A 17,477-nucleotide genomic window follows, 5' to 3' on the forward strand; every position below is an offset into this window, starting at 1 on the left:
ATATATACATGTTTATTTTTCTAAACAGAGTATTTTTTTTTTAAATCTCATTAGTTGAAAAGTAAATATGGCAAATTCTTAACTTGGGTTTACGCTGCTTGTTTCAAGTCCAGAGCTATGAGCCTGACTCTCAGAAAGTGAATCAGTTGAAGTCCAATAAGGGTTAGGAAGGAAATTGGTATGTAATGAAAATATTCCTATGCCCCAGTCAGAGCCCTGGCTTTAAGCAATTCTTGATGCTGTCAGTGAGACTCTGGTATAGTCAGTACAGTATATGGAGTGTCTCCTTAAGTTTATTTTAATGGAATTTGACCTGTTTTACATGTGAATATACAAACTGTTATGCAGAGGCAACTTTTCCATTATTCCTGATGGCATTTATTTATGTGGTCCTAAATTCTACCCAGGTTTATGAAATAAATAGTATCGGGCGGCGCCTGTGGCTCAGTGAGTAGGGGGCCGGCCCCATATGCCGAGGGTGGCGGGTTCAGACCCAGCCCTGGCCAAACTGCAACAGGAAAATAGCCGGGCGTTGTGGCGGGCGCCTGTAGTCCCAGCTGCTCGGGAGGCTGAGGCAGGAGAATCGCGTAAGCCCAGGAGTTAGAGGTTGCTGTGAGCCGTGTGACGCCACGGCACTCTACCCGAGGGCGGTACAGTGAGACTCTGTCTCTACAAAAAAAAAAGAAAGAAAAAAGAAAGAAATAGTATCATATGGAATAATCCTATTTTGGATTTTATAGAGTTTAGTTGCTTCTTCTTTTCCATTGTTACTGGATTTCATCTTTATGGTTGTATAAAGAAGACATGGAAAAGATACTACATTGTTTTTTTCTTTAAGTCATGAAAACCTTTATTAGAAACACTTCCCTTTTGTTTAAGAGCCCCTCATGGCCTACTATGGTAGGTTGTTGGGACTCATTTTGCTAAGTCCTTTACCACATTCTGATGCAATATCAATTTGTAATTATCATTTGTTAAGTCAGCTAGCATTTTCTATCTACATTGTAGTTTTTATAACATTTTTCTGATTATAAAAGTGATATTTACTAATTATAGAAAGATTAGAAAGAATACTTGTTATTAACATTCATGTGATTTTTAGTCCTTTTTAAGATTAGAAAGAATAATTGTTATTAACATTCATGTGATTTTTAGTCCTTTTTTCTAAATATCTTTTTTTTTTTATTGTTGGGAATTCATTGAAGGTACAAAGAACCACGTTACATTAATTGCATTTGTTAGGTAAAGTCCCTTTTATGATTGTGTCCCACCCCCAAAAGGTGTGTCACACGCCGTGACCCTCCCTAAAATATCTTATATATAGAATTTTTTTAGAAATAAAATATTCATCATATTCATTTTAAAAAGTAAAATTGTATATGTATGTATGTGTGTATACGAACTTGCAGACATATACACATACACGCATATATTTGCTCATATTTTTTCATGTAATGTTGTATAATAATTTTCGTGTAGTTTGATATTATTTAATTTTCTATATATTTTATAATAAAAATAATTATTTCCTTTTATGAATATATGATTTATTCACATAGTTCAGAATTAAAAGGTAGAAAAGTATATATATGATAAATCTTCCTTTCATCCTTTCACTAGATACCTGGTTCTCTTCTCTGTAGATAACTAATGTTAACAATTTCCGTATACCGTCCATATACCTTTCCAAAAATATTCTATGCAACACATACAGATGTGTATCCATCCCTCTACAAATTTTAGTATTTTATGTTTGGTGCTTTATCTTATTTTATTTTAAAAAACACATCTTGTAGAGTGTTTCATATCAACACCTAAAGAACCTTGGTTCTTTTTGTATACCAAATAGTATTCTATTGTATGGGTGTGTAATAATATGATTTACTTATCTTTTATTGATGGACATTTATAAGATTTTGCTATTACTAATATGTTGTAAAGGGTAACCTAAAAATATGTCATTTCACACATTTGGGAACATATGTGAAGGATAAATTCCTGGAAGTAGAATTACCAGGTCAAACGACATATGTAGTTTAAGTTGTGTACCTAGAATGGTGACATGTACTTATTAAGTGTTTTCTGAATGAAGGAAGGAGTTGCCAGATTGCTTTCCATCGGCTAGACCAGTTTACACTCTTATTGATGAAGTAGGACCGAGATACTGTACTCCCACATCCTCATCAACATCTGCTTATACTTTAACTTTTACGCCAGCCATATACACCCAGGCTGGTGGGTTCAAACCCAGCCTGGGCCAGCTAAACAACAATGGCAACTGCAACAATTATGTTCCTACATTTGGGCATTTGTTTTCAGGTTTTGTTTTAATAGATAATGTTGTGACTATGACGATTAGTTCTGTGTATATATGTTTGTAACTGCCTTTTATGTTCTTAGTATAAATACCTAGACATGAAATTTTGGGTTCCCCAGAATGTGAATTATATGTATATACAGGGTGGCCACCAAGTTCATGTGCAATTTAAAACTTTATGGCCACCCAGATTATATATATATATATATATATATGGTATATAAGTATAAAAGTATATATATGTTTATATATATACTTTTTTTTTTCTTTTGAGACAGAGTCTCGTTTGATCGCCCTCAGTAGAGTACTGTGGTGTCACAGGCTCACAGCAACCTCAAACTCTTGGGCTCAAGCAATCCTCATGCCCCAGCCTCCTGAGTAGCTGGGACTACAGGTGCCCACCACAATTCCTGGCTATTTTTTTAGAGATGGGGTCTCACTCTGGCTCAGCTGGTCTTGAAATCCTGATCTAGGCAATCCACCTGCCTCAGCCTCCCAGAGTGCTAGGATTACTGTCATGAGCCAACGCACCTGGCCCCAAAATGTGAATTATATTATAGTCCTTGTTATGTATTCCCAAATTGCTTTTCAGATAAGTTATGCTGTTTTCTATTCCTATCAGAATTATAAGCAAATGACTTAGCTAATCATTTTATTATGATTTTTAGAAATGCTAATATTTATTTCGTATTTATCATATTCCTCTGAGTATATTTAAACGAAATTTGGTTTCAAGACTGTTGATAATTCTCTGAACTACTTTTGCTCAAGATTTATTTATTTATTTATTTTATTGTTGGTGATTCACTGAGGGTACAAGAAGCTAGGTTATACTGATTGCATTTGTTAGGTAAAGTCTACTGTTGCTCAAGTTTTATCTAGCTCAGTGGGTAGGGTGCCAGCCACATATACCCAGGCTGGTGGATTTGAACCCAGCCTGGGTCAGCTAAACAACAATGACAACTGCAAGAACAAAAAAAAAATATTTGGGTGTTGTGGCGGGTACCTGTAGTCCCAGCTAAGCCCAAGAGTTTGAGGTTCCTGTGAGCTGTGACGCCATGGCACTCTATCGAGGGTGACACAGTGAGACTCTGTCTCAAAAAAAGAATTCAGATTAATTGTAAGGTTGGCTTATTTTTCTTTCTTTCTTTTTTTTTGTAAAGACAGTTTTGCTTTATCACCCTCGATAGAGTGCTGTGGCGTCACAGCTCTCAGCAATCTCCAGCTCTTGGGCTTAGGTGATTCTCTTGCCCCAGCCTCCCAAGTAGCTGAGACTACAGGCACCCACCACAATGCCCAGATATTTTTTTGTTGCAATTCATCCGGGGCCGGGTTTGAACCCACCACCCTCGGTACATGGGGCTGGTACTCTACCCCACTGAGCCACAAGCACCTTCTTTTTCTTAATCTGAGGGCCTAATATGGCTTCTGGTAGGCCCAACATCTCCCAGCGGTCCTAAATTAGACCCAGATTGCCAGAAATTCTCTAGATATCATTAGAGATGTCATATGATCAAAAAGGAAGTAACTGTTTATATGTCTCCACCCAGGGAGATAGTGGGAACCTATGAGACAGATCTCAGAAAGTAGCAATTAGCGAATGAGTTTGGGTTAACCTACTGTCTATTAAACTGATAAATTTAGGCTAATGTCCTTGAAATTGAGGATCTCTTGAATCTCTCACTTCAACTAAGGGAGCCATTATGGTTCAATGTTTATAACCAGTGAATCTCTGGCATCTTTGAATATGCTGTAATGACTACTGGCTTTTTTTAAAGGACTGTACTTTTTCTACTGCACTTTGAATTTGTTTTCATTCAACTAAATAGCCACATAACACTAATTCAAATGCAAATGTTTTAAAGTTTATATATAGTTGAACCCCAAGGTTAACCAATTATTCTTTTTAGCCACCAGATTCATAACATGTGCCTGGATTATCATGTTTGATGTACATTTGTTCCCCTCTTGGGGCAGCAATGTCATACAATATAAGAGGCAGCATGCCCCAAGTAAGTTTAATTCTGATCTGTACTGGACAGTATCTCTACTTCAATTTCCTCATCAGTGCAATGGAGACAATATTATCTACTTAAATGGGTTATTATGAAGATTTGATGAGATAACAGGTAAAATAAAATGATAAGCTCAGGTCATGGCATATAACTGGTATTCAGCAAATGCTCACAAAGAATCTAGTGAGTAGATCATGGAGGGGAAGCTATTTTGAATTAGAGACTATCACTGAAGAAAACATTTAAACAATTATTTATAGATTCCATAGCATCTTGCCACATTGAGGCCTGATAGGTTTGATATAATGAATACTGATTATTTAATTTAAATCTGATAGGTCCTGTTATAAGTTTTTTAAAAGATTTATTTTTTTATGCAGATAAACATACATGTGTGCTTATATTGTCAACAATCCTCAAATCTATACTATTGTAAAGGTTTAGCTTAGTCCTAGTCCAGAATATTACAAGTCTGAATTGTTAGGCTGTATTATATATTTGAAGGAAATTAGAATACTTCAAAAATTTTACACAAAAATATAATCATCATGAAATTGTATCATATGCATATACTTGTAGATAAAAATTTCAGCTATGAAAAGACTGGAAAGCTAACTTAATGTGATGTTATGTGAATAGCAATGTCTTTTCAGAGATAGCTTTCTTACCTGGCTTTATTTTGTGTCCTTCCTTTTTCCAGGAACTGACCAGTGCTTTGGTGCATATCAAACTGCATCTGTTTATTCAGATCTTTACACTTGCATTCTTCCCAGCAGCAATATGGCTTTTTCTTCAGCTTTTATCAATCACACCCATCAATGAATGGCTTTTAAAAGGGTATGTTTAAATCTTTTCAAGGGTCTACCTTTAAGGGGGCATCTCTAGTGATATTATTGTTTCTATGGCCACTATATATAAAAGGGCTTTTTGTATTCTAACTTATAAAGAAAGAAAAGCACTTCTAACATTATTGTTTACCTTTTAAACAATAGTGTTTCATCAAGAAGTTTCTTCAAAAAATTAACAGAATTTTAAAATATACCTTAATGCTTCATCTTAAGGTTCTGGGATGGATACTTTATGGGGAATTTAAAAGGGTGATCTTGGGAGAAAAATAAAAAGGACTAAGGATCTAAGCTTTGTATGTGTGTGTATAATGTAAGCTGTTATTAGATGCTTTGCCTTTGCATTCTAGATTTTATCAAATGTAAATATATAATGTCTGAGTATAATATGTATTTTTAGAATGTGTAAGAAAGAAAAAATATATATGTGGGATAGCATTTATTTTTTTCACTTGTTCTAAGTTTGATATAATGGTTCAATTAACAGTAGATTTTTAGTAGAATCTTTATTAAAATATTACATTTATTAAAAGGATTTAATCATTTAAAAGAATTATTTAAAGTGGTTTAAAGCTAATCATATTTTAGCATCATAGTATAATAGCTAAAATATTGAGCTTAGATCCTGAAGATCCTGAAGATTGAGTTCTGACCCTACCTCTAACATACTGAGTAACTTCGAGTAAAATTATTTAATAGTTTTGAAATTGTTTCTCTGTCTATAAAATGATAAAATGATTTTGGGTATATAAATTGTAATCACTTACTCATTTATTCAAGTCATTTATTTATCTCTATTATATGCCAGGAAGTATTATGCCATTGGAGAAACAATAGTAAAATGCCAGTTAGTTCTGCATGTTGAGGAGACTTGGGGGATATGATTATCAATAGACAAGTAAATATATGAGCAAGGTAGAGGTAAGTGAAAAGAGAAATACAATGTATATGGTTGAAAGTGGTAGGGTGGGCAGGCTGGTGATTAATGTAGATTTAGAGATCTGGGGCAGAATGTTTTCTAGGCACAGGAAACAGCATGTACAAAGGCTCTAAGGCAGAATCAAGCCTGGTGTGTTGCAGGGTTAGCAAAGCAACCATGATGTCCAGACTTGGTGATACAGAGGAAGAATAATAGGACTTGGAAGTGAAAAGGTAGGCAGGAGCCCAGTATGCAGAGATAGACCATGGTAAAGCATTCGGATTTATTCTGAGTGTTGCAGGAAACTGTTGGAGTGATTGAAAGGAGGGAGTGATGAGGTCTGGTTTATATTTGCAGATGATTCTCCTGGCTGCTGTGTGGACAGTAGGTGGTAGAGAATAGAGAGGAATCTAGGAAATCAACGAGGAACTGTTGTAGTGAGGTAGCAGTGCAATGGAGAGAAGTGAAGGTGAATTTCAGAGTTAGAGCTGTCAGAGCCCATGGGTGCAGAGGATACAGAATGAGAAGGACAGAGAAGAACTCAGAGTGACTTTTGAGTGATAGGTATGACCCATGGGATAATCGGTGGCATCATTTACCTAATGGAGGGGTAAATAGATTAGGAAGAGAAGAGGAAATTAAGAATGCTATTTTGGGGCAGCACCTGTGGCTCAAAAGGGTAGGGCGCCAGCCCCATATGCCAGAGGTGGTGGGTTCAAACCCAACCACGGCCAAAAACTGCCAAAAAAAAAAGAATGCTGTTTTGGCTAGATTGAGTTTGAAAGAATAAACATTAAGTTTCACTGAAAAGCATGAAATGCCACATAAATGTAACATCATTTTACACAGCAACTATGTATTATGCATATCAGGAACAATAGTAACTGACTATCTGCCGTGTGTAGGACATTCAAGGAATAGGAAGTGTTTTCTGGTAAGTTCCAACCTAGTTTGGTATGTGGATATATGCATATATACACACACACATCCATATATATGACAGTAATCAACCAAACAGAGAAGCATGTGGGTTGTCAGGTGAGTGGTGGAATCAGTAAAGGATAAGCAGCTCCAGGTGGCGCCTGTGGCTCAGTGGGTAGGGCACCAGCCCCATATATGGAGGGTGGTGAGTTCAAACCCAGCCCTGGCCAAACTACAACAACAAAAATATAGCTGGGCACAGGGGCAGGCGCCTGTAGTCCCAGCTACTTGGGAGGCTGAGGCAAGAAAATCAACTTCAGCCCAAGAACTAGAGGTTGCTGTGAGCTGTGACGCTACAGCACTCTACTGAGGGTGACAAAGTGAGACTCTGTCTCTAAAAAAAGAAAAAAGAAAAAAAGAATAAGCAGCTCCCCAAAGGTTGGGCATGCCCATAGTGGAGAGTTCAAAAATGAGGCAGTGGTGAGAGACAAAAGTAAATAGTTTCTTAGAACCAGCTTGTAGAAGGCCTGCACTACTGAGGCGAGGAGTTTGAGTTTGAAGCTGTGGATGACGGAGAGAGGGAGAGCGCTCCTAAAAGTGCTGAACAGGAGAAGAACATGTTAAAAAGTGACCATGAAGGAAGATTAGTCTGATAGCATTATCCTGGGTTTATTATTAGAAGAGTAGTACTTGGAATCTCAGTATGCTAAATAAAAGAAGCATACAATTCTCACCGTAAGCTGTTAAACTTAAAGGAGTATGCACTTGCTCCAATTCACTTAGAGAAAGCTTTTCTTTAGCTCAGTTTTGTCTCTTTCCTACTCCACAATTCGAAAATACCCACTTAGTATGTTAATTTGAGGGAGTTGCGTATTCCTACCTCAGAATCATGTTTCAGTCATCGAAATAAAAGTGTTTTGAGGAATACTCCTTTCATGCCTTGCTGTGTGAAAGGGACAGAGTGTAGGTAGAGTAAACATTCAGCAGGCATTTGTGGGTGTCTGGACTTGGATAAAAAGCATCTAAATGGGAATGGCGGTGGTGATGGAATGCTTTTTGAGGAGCAAGTGGGACCATATATAACTCCAAAGATTCAAACTGGATCTTTAGGAAAAAACTGATCTCATTCACAGAAATAGGTTAATAAAGAGGGGAAATTGATATTTTAGAAATTACATAAATTCAATCTATAGATCTATTGTATAACATGGTGACTATATGTAATAATAGTATATTATATACTTAAAAACTGCCAAGAGAGTAGATTTTCTATTATTTTTTTTTATTATTGGGGATTCATTGAGGGTACAATAAGCCAGGTTACACTGGTTGCATTTGTTAGGTAAAGTCCCTCTTGCAATCATGTCTTGCCCCCAGAACTTCTATGTTTTTATCACACACACAAACCCCCAAACAACTGTGAGGTGATGGATATGTTAATTAGCTTGATTGGGGTAGTCATTTCACAATGTACACGTACATTGGTCTGATAAGTTTGTGAACTGATCCTAGAAAAATTGCTACACACCTCACTGTTGAATCACTAAAATCACCTTTTAAGTAGTTCCCTTGGGAAACTACATACCAATGCCGGTGCCTAGTCCACCCTTCAAAGCAATTTGGGAACTCTCTGGAATGACCATCAGAGCGGTTGTCATATGAGGTCTAAAAATTAAGTTTGCGAACTTGCCACCAACGTTGGCAGGTTTCCTAACTTTGGTATTTTAGTGTCTCACAGTCGTGTTTATGTCAACATGTGGCAGTGTTTGCTGAGTGGTGTTCATTATTGTTGTTGCATGTTTTTATGTGCCATACAATGACAGCTCTAATGATCTTTCCAGAAAAAGAGTTCCTCAATTTCTTTGAAGGGGGGACGAGGCACTGGCATTGGGGCATATCTTCCCAAGTGGAGTACTTTAAAGGTGACTGTAGTGATATTCAGCAAGGAGGTATATAGCACTTTTTCTAGAATGAGCTCATGAACCTAATTGCCCAACCTGGTATATGAAGGTTACCATGAAAGTTTTGAGAGAGACTATGTTATGGTCCATTATTTCATTTCCAAGAAATACAGTTGACAGCAGCATCCTCTCAGATACCCATGCGAGTTCCAGCTTGCTTACTTTATTGGTGTTGCAGGGAGGGCTTCATTTGTTTTCATCCGAGAGGCACTGAGGCATAGCTGTGTAGATGGGAAGAGAGAACTTTTGCATGATGATTTTCTACGATTTTAAAAGTGGGTTAAAGTCTCAGAGTTTGGAGCATTTATAACAGGCTTTCAGGACCCTTCTCCTTCCCACGTGACAATTTTTGGTGGTTTCTAGAATTTAGAAAAGGCCGAATTTTACTGAGAGATAAGGAAAGGAGTGGACACCCAGCAACTGCTGTGACTGAGGAAAACATTGCTACTGTGGAAAAATGGTTCGTGAAAACAATCCAGTGACATTTAAGGATGCTGAAGTGGCACTACAGATTGGATCACTGGTGGCGTCTAAAATCCTGCAAGATTATCTTGAAGTTGGTAAAGTTTCATCCCGATGGATGCCTCACACTTTGACAGATGAGCAAAAGCACATCCGCACTGAATGGTGTGAAGAAACGCTGGCCACATCTGATGGAGGGAAGTCGAGATGCGCTTCTGACATCGTTACTGGTGATGAAACCTGGAGTTACTAGTTTGGTCCAGAGAATAAGCATCAGAAATGTGGATTTCTTTTCCTAATGATAATCCACCAACAAAGGTGAAGGGGCCCTGAAGTGCTGGGAAGAAAATAGCAGCAACTTTCTTCTCCAAAAGCAGTCATGTTGGATCCGTTCCTCTGCAGGAACAAAGGACTGTCACTGCACAGTGGTACACGACAGTGTGCCTACCCAAAGTTTTTAGGAAGCTTCAGGAATAGCAGATAAGAACAGGAGTTCAGGGGACTAACTTCGACCATGACAATGTATCTGCCCACACAGCTGACATCGCCATTTAGTTCCTGGAGTCCACAGAGTCCTGGCCTGGCCTCAGGTGATTATTTCCTGTTCCCCACAGTAAAAAAGTGTGTACATGGAAGAAGTTTCTCCAGCCCTGTTGAAGCTGTTCACATCTACAAAAGTGAAAGGAGTGAAAAGAGTGGTTTCACAAATGGTTTACAAGAATACACAGGTGCACAGACTGTTACAGTGACTATATTGAGAAAGTACAGGTGGTAATCAAAATGATTTTACATTTCTTGGTTTTTGTGAATACAAAATTTGTGTAAGTGTCCCTCATACTTTCAAATTTACCTTTTTAGTCCTAGCTGACATTCCCAAATTCATAACTGCCTTGACTGCCTTGACTCAAACTAAGCATGTCTAATATCGGATATATATTTCCTTTTTTTCTAGCTTTATTGAGGTTTAATTAACAAATAAATATTGCATACGTGGTATTCCTATATGCTGAAAATAAAATTTGAAAGGAAGTGGGAGAGCCAGCAACCAACCAGAATGGGCTGGTTGAAAAGACAAGAGACAAATAATAATGAGGAAGTAATTATGAAGGTAACCAAGAAAACAGAGTGCCCTGAGAAGCAAGAAGGTACACAAAATGAATATGGAAAAAGGTTTTGGATCTGGTGGTTTGGACATCACTGTTTTGTTACCATTGCAGGCCCATGGGCTCTCCCTGGAATAGACATTAAGAGGCAAAGGGAGAGTCACAAGCAAAGCTTTTTTGAGGCTCATGTTTGAACACAAGGGAAAAAGCACAGAGGAAAAATCCTCAGTCTGGCTCCTGGAGGGGAGCGTTATAAAGAGGCAGGAAAAGGGTGATGTGTATCTAGGTAGAGGTGGAGATTTTCTTCTGCTTATGTAGTTTTATTACGTGTGTTGTATGTCTCATTAGCATTTTAAATCTCCACCCCAAGCCTGGTTTTTAGCATTAAAATGAGATAATAATGAGGGAAAGTGGGGTAAAGCCAGTGTGAGCGGCTGTTTAGCTTGAGGTGGTTAGATCCAGATAGGTTTGGTTTCTTTGCAGCCACATTCCTTATCAGAAATGCCAGCATCTTGCTTTGGTCATTTTGGAATACATTAATCAAGAGACAGATTGTGGATCCCCCTCCTTTTGGGGGTATGAGCTGAATTCCAGTAGCTAGGAGGTCAATTTTTGTTTGCCTCTAAAGTTAATTAGGCTGGGTCATGCTGTCTTGTGTTGCCTCCCTTGGTTAGACATAAGGCCTGAGTCCTGTCCCTGTGTTGTCTAATTACTTTTAAGGTTGCAACTTTTACTAGTAGAGGGGTACAAGTTCCATTTTAGAGGAGTAAAGAGAAAATGATGTATGGGGCCCTGGAGTAGAGTACTCTTTAAAGAAGGTCAACAGAGAGTTACAATGAAAAAAGTAGGATTGGCTCAGTGCCCATAGCTCAGTGGTTATGGTGCCAGCCATAGTCACCGAGGCTGGTGGGTTCGAGCCCGGCCTGGGCCAGCTAAAACAACAATGACAACTGTAACAAAACAATAGCTGGGCGTTGTGGCGGGTGCCTGTAGTCCCAGCTACTTGGGAGGCTGAGGCAAGAGAATCACTTAAGCCCGAGAGTTTGAGGTTGCTGTGAGCTGTGACTTAACGGCACTCTTCCAAGCCTCACATAGTGAGACTCTTGTCTCAAAAAAAAAAAAAAAAAAAAGAAAAGAAAAGAAGGAAAAAGCAGTATTGTATCTTCAGGAGACAATAGTAATAATTTTGTTACCTATATTTGTATATTGTTTCTTCTGCCTCTTTGAAGGCAAGAACATCTTAATGTTGTTTTCTTTCTTTCTTTCTTTTTTTTTTTTAATACTTGGTGTAGGATCCTACCCATAGAAGGCACATGTATTCAATATATAGTTTAGGGATTTTTTTTAAAGATGGAGAGATAAGTAGATTCTCTTTTTGTACATAGAAGTGAAGAGGTCATAAGTGAGAGAAAGTTAGAAAAGGTACAGATATGCAAAGTATCTGAGAGAATCTGTTTCTAGTGTTGGTGGTTGGGGGAATAGAAGGCACAGAGGCTGGAGAGGGAGATCTAGGTAAGTCTTTCACCCTGGATGTCAGAATAAAAGTTTAACCCTAGACAACCAGCTTTGTGAGCTTGGACAAGTTATTTAACTTCTCTCTTAACTTCAATTTGTAATAAAATGAGAATAATAATAGTATTTATCTTAAATACTTTTGAGGAATAAATGAAATCATACATATATAGTATCTAGAATACTATTACAATTGGTAAATGTTTAATAAGTATCAGGGATGAAAATAGTGGAACATAAGAAAGGCTCAGAGATTAGGAATTCATAATAGGACAGACTACTTTGAGTGTCACTTGGGAAAATAGACCTTAAAAGAAGACTATGTTATACTGAATGGAATCAAAATGGAAATTCCATAAAACATATTTTATTATGCTTCAGTCAAAATAAATTAAAACATTTTTTCTTATTTCAGAGAGAATGTAAATTCATTGCATAAAGATTAGACAGTATGTTCTTACAAAAATGAATATAAGTACGATTGACCCTTCAACAGCTCTGGGTTTAGGGGAGCTGGTCCCTAGTACAGTTGAAAATTCAAATATAATTTTGATTTCCCCAAAACTTAACTACTAATAGCTTCCTTGTGGGCACTGGGCCACCGCGGTGCATTGTTGCTTGGCGGCACCGGTGCTGGTCCGGGTGGCCATGGGGCAGCAGGTGGCCAGGGCACGGAGGGCCAGGTAGCGACAGCCAGTAGCGGGGCCTGCGAGGTTGGTCCGGCGTGTAGACGCCCCGCAAGTGCCCACAGCTAATGGCATCAGTGTTTTTTCTGACTGAAGTTCTCATTTATTGACTATGGAAATGGAACAAGAAAAAATGCCTGTGAACAAGGAGCTGTGTCCAGATTCGGCCACGTACTGCTGTTCTGTGTGCCATGGCGAGGAGGCCTGGAGCTACGGCCACCCCATCCGGGGCAGGGCCAAGTCACGCAGTGTGCCTCTCCCAAGCCAGGGAGCACCAATGAGTTCAGGAGGACATGCTCTCTGCATGGGCCTTGCCCAGTGACCACCTTTGGACCAAAGGCCTGCATACTGTAGAACCCTCAGACCATCATGCACGTTCAGGACCCTGCAAGCCAGCAACTGGCATGGAACAAATCTCCAAAGAGTGTTCTGGTGGTCAAGAAGGTTCGCGATGCCAGCCTGCTGCAGCTGTTCAAGGAGCTCTGCACATACCTCATGGAGGAGAGCAACATGGCTGTGTATGTGGAAAAGAAGGTGCTGGAAGTCCCTGCCATTGTGAGTGATGAAAACTTTGGGGCAGTGAAGAAGAAATTCTGCACTTTCCGAGAAGATTATGATGACATTTCCAATCAGGCAGATCTCATCATCTGGCTGGGAGGGGATGGGACCCTGCTGTATGCATCCTCTCTGTTCCAGGGCAGTGTGCCTCCAGTCATGGCCTTCCCCCTTGGCTCCCTGGGCTTCCTGACACCTTTTGCCTTTGAGGACTTTCAGTCTCAAGTTACCCAGGTGATAGAGGGGAATGCAGCTGTTGTCCTTCAGAGTCGGCTGAAGGTCAGGGTGGTGAAGGAGCCCAGGGCCAAGAAGGTGTCCATCCACAACAGGCTCAGTGAGAACAGAACACCCACTGCAGGCCTGGATGTGGAGGCCGGGCAGCAGGCCATGCAGTACCAGGTCCTGAAGGAGGTGGTGATCGACAGAGGCCCTTCCTCATACCTGTCCAATGTGGACGTCTACCTGGACGGACACTACATCACCACAGTGCAGGGCGATGGAGTGATCATGTCCACCCTCACGGGCAGCACGGCATACCAGCCATGGCTAGGGCCTCCATGATCCACCCCAACTTGCCAGCCATCATGATCACACCCATCTGCCCCCACTAGCTGTCCTTCTAGCCCATCGTGGTCCCCGCAGGGGTCGAGCTGAAGATCATGCTGTCACCAGAAGCACGGAACACAGCCGTGGGTGTCCTTTGACGGCCGGAAGAGACAGGAGATCCGCCATGGAGACAGCATCAGCATCACTACCTCTTGCTACCCGCTGCCCTCCATCTGCGAGCGAGACCCCATGAGCGACTGGTCTGAGAGCCTGGTGCAGGGCCTGCACTGGAATGTGCGCAAGAAGCGGGCCCACTTCCCTGAGGAGGAGGAGGGTGAGGGTGGGTGTGTGAGCTAGGCTGAGCTCCTGTGCGGGCACAACGGCCAGAGCCCCGAACCCTCCTGGGTCTGCATTCCCCTTCCTGCTTTCCCGTGCGCTCTCCGGGCACAGACCAACCTGTATGTGTGCATGTGTGAACACGTCTGTCTCTCGCCATCGGTCACGAGCCGCCTCTGTCGTTGGAAAAGCCTGCATCTGCGTTTGTTGACCAGATCAGCTGTTTTTTTTTTAATGTTTTAAATCTGACGTCTTTTTTACATTTCTAATGGAGCAAAGTGAGAACTGGGCTGAGGACTGTCTGCACAAGGCCCCCTGCTGGTCTTGGTGCTGGTTTCCTGTGACCCACCCTCACCCACCCCCAACCACCCCGTGATTCCACAAGTCAGTCTACTGAATCAAAAGGTCAGGAAGACTTCATCTGTCCTTTGATGTTGAAAAGAAAGGTCTCCACCAAGAATCTTCTTCATATATGATGCTTCTGCCCTTGGGCCTGCACTTCCTGAAGCTCTTCTGGGGAGGATCTTAGGCAAGCCACAGCCCAGAGGGGTCTGGGTGCCAAATGCGAGGCAGGCTGCTTTGCCCTGGTTTCTGGAGAGTGCTGGGTGCGCCCCTACCCTCCCTGCTCAGGTCAGCACCAAGTCTTGCTGGACTCCCCAGCGCTGAGCCAGAGGCCTCTGGTCCCCTCCCAGAGCTGCTGTGTGGCCCAGCGTTCCCAGAGGGCTGTCAAGCATTCTGGGCTGATACACATTCCTCATGCAGCTTCAGCTCCCAGGAAGATGTTTTTAATCCTACATATACTTTGTAGAGATTCTTATAAACTTTCTGAAGTGCTTACGTACATATTTTCTTGTACACACTTTTGTGAAGAGTCTGCTGATGTTTACACTGTGTCCTGCCTGGCGCTGTCCAGCCTCTCGCAGCCCTGATGGTCCAGGAGAGAGCCGTGTTTGAGCCGGACAATTGCGAGGAGAATTTTGAGACAAAACAGTGAGGGTACTCCTATGAGCCCCCTGCAGAGAACCAGGAGTCTCTTGAATGCGTGGTGTGGTGCCTGGGGTGTGGTCTGCACATGGGAGCAGCACCCTGGGCGCTTTCCAGCAGGAGTCCCAAAGGCAGGAGGCTGTTTTTGAGTAGCTGCTCTTAGAGGTTTGCCCAAGAGATCACCCCTCTCATCATTCAGTGGTGAGAACAGGAGAATGAGGACCCTTTCATGAGGTGCAGGTCATGCCCTCAGCATCGATGAAGTTGAGTGTCTGAAGACGCTGAGTATGATTCTGGGCAACACTGAAGTGGCAGAGGGGCCCCCCGGGTCCTGAGTCTTCCCATGACTCTGAGTGCCAGCAGGACCTCCACCTGCCACCCACAGGCTGAGGGGAAGGGGCCCCAGTACCTCAGTTTTAGGCCCAGAGACAGTGGTATTTGGAATTTCAGTCCCTTATCTAAACAAAAAAGCAAATGCTAAATTTTGTCCTAAAGCAGTATGAGATTGGAATTGGAATGATCTAGACAATTCTAGATTTTTGAAGTGAATCTTAATGTTTCATATTGTTAATATCTTAAAATTTGTTAAATGTTGAAAGCCTTACTACTATTTTCAGATCCTTTCAATAAACAGACTTGTTAAAAAGAAAAAAGTAGCTTCCTTGTGACCAGAAGCCTTACCTATAACCCTATTATTATCATTAATATATAATAATATCACATATAACCTAAACAGTTAATGTATGTGTATTCTGTGTGTTATATGCATTGTATACTGTATTCTTAAAGAAAGCTAGGCAAAAGAAAACATTATTATGAAAAGCATAGGAGGCTCGGTGCCTGTAGTTCAAGCCACTAAGGCACCAGCCACATACACCAGAGCTGGCAGGTTTGAATCAGCTCGGGCCTGCCAAACAGCAATGACAACTATAACCAAAAAATAGCTGGGCATTGTGGCAGGCGCCTATAGACCCAGCTATTTGGGAGGCTGAGTCAAGAGAATTGCTTAAGTCCAGGAGTTGGAGGTTGTTAATCTACCCAGGGTAACAGCCTGATGCTCTGTCTCAAAAAAAAAAAAAAAAAAAAAGCATAGGAAGAGAAAATAATTTTACTTTTCATTAAGTGAAAGTGGATCATTTATTTTATGGGTCTTCATTCTTATCACCTTCATGTTGTATAGGCCAAGGAGGAAGGAGGGAAAGGAGGGGCTAGTTTTGCTCTCTCAGGGGTGGCAGAAGTGGAAGAAAATCCACCTGTCAGTGCATCCTCACAGTTCAAATCTGCGCTGTGCAAGGGTCAACTTAATCCGTAATCTTAATCACTCAAAATCTAAGTCAGATGCTCTCTGGCCTCTATGCCCTGTGTGAACTTTTCACTTAGGCCAGTTATTTGATCTCCTGGAAGGTATATTCTATATGAATTTTAACTTTTTTTTTATTTTTAGTACTTACATTTACTACTCATAATTAATTTCATTTGCTTGCCATGCAATTTATTGTCTATTTTAAAAATAAGATAGAAATAAGATAATTTATTTTCTATCTTAAGTATAAGGTAGAAATAATACAATTTATTTTCTATCTTAAACATACAATAATCTATCTGAGAGAATAGATGTGTGATTTTGGGAATACATACCTAATTTAATACCAACCAAATTGGATACTAGAATTTACTACACAGTCTGAATGCAAGAAATATCTGATTGTGTCATGCCTGTTTCTGTGATATGCAGTATTACAACATGAAAATGTCTTTTATGAAATGAGAGTTTTGAAAGCCCAAGTGCCCATCAATCCATGAATGGATTAATAAATTGAGGTATATGTACACCATGGAATATTATGCAGCCTTAAAGAAAAATGGAGACTTTACCTCTTTCATGTTTACATGATGGAGCTGGAACATATTCTTCTTAGTAAAGTATCTCAAGAATGGAAGAAAAAGCATCCAATGTACTCAGCCCTACTATGAAACTCTGCACTCTCCTCTAGTATCTTTATAGTTTCATGTCTTAAGTTTAAATCTTTGATCCAGTGAGAGTCTATCTTAGTTAATGGTGAAAGGTGTGGGTCCAGTTTCAGTCTTCTACAGGTTGGAAGCCAGTTCACCCAGCACAATTTGTTAAATAGGGAATCTTTTCCCCACTGAATGTTTTTAATTGGCTTGTCAAAGATTAAATAACGGTAAGTAGCTGGGTTCATCTCTTGGTTCTCTATTCTGTTCCAGACATCTACTTCTCTGTTTTTGTGCCAATACCATGCTGTTTTTATCACTATTGATTTGTAGTATAGTCTGAGGTCTGGTAGCGTAAT

General features: G+C 40.4%; 1 protein-coding gene and 1 pseudogene across 1 annotated transcript in view; both read left to right on the top strand.

Annotated features, from left to right (window-relative positions):
* LOC128579350 (sodium/bile acid cotransporter 7-like) overlaps positions 1-17,477 on the top strand; it is a 121,798-nt gene that overhangs the window by 11,805 nt on the left and 92,516 nt on the right. Inside the window, exon 3 of the mRNA XM_053581493.1 lies at positions 5,033-5,169. Within this exon, the coding sequence (XP_053437468.1) occupies positions 5,033-5,169 (137 nt within the window). The remainder of the gene's footprint in view (positions 1-5,032; positions 5,170-17,477) is intronic.
* Positions 12,854-14,199, top strand: LOC128579339 (NAD kinase-like; annotated as a pseudogene).

Source organism: Nycticebus coucang, unplaced genomic scaffold, assembly GCF_027406575.1.
Source record: "Nycticebus coucang isolate mNycCou1 unplaced genomic scaffold, mNycCou1.pri scaffold_46, whole genome shotgun sequence".
NCBI lineage: Eukaryota > Metazoa > Chordata > Mammalia > Primates > Lorisidae > Nycticebus > Nycticebus coucang.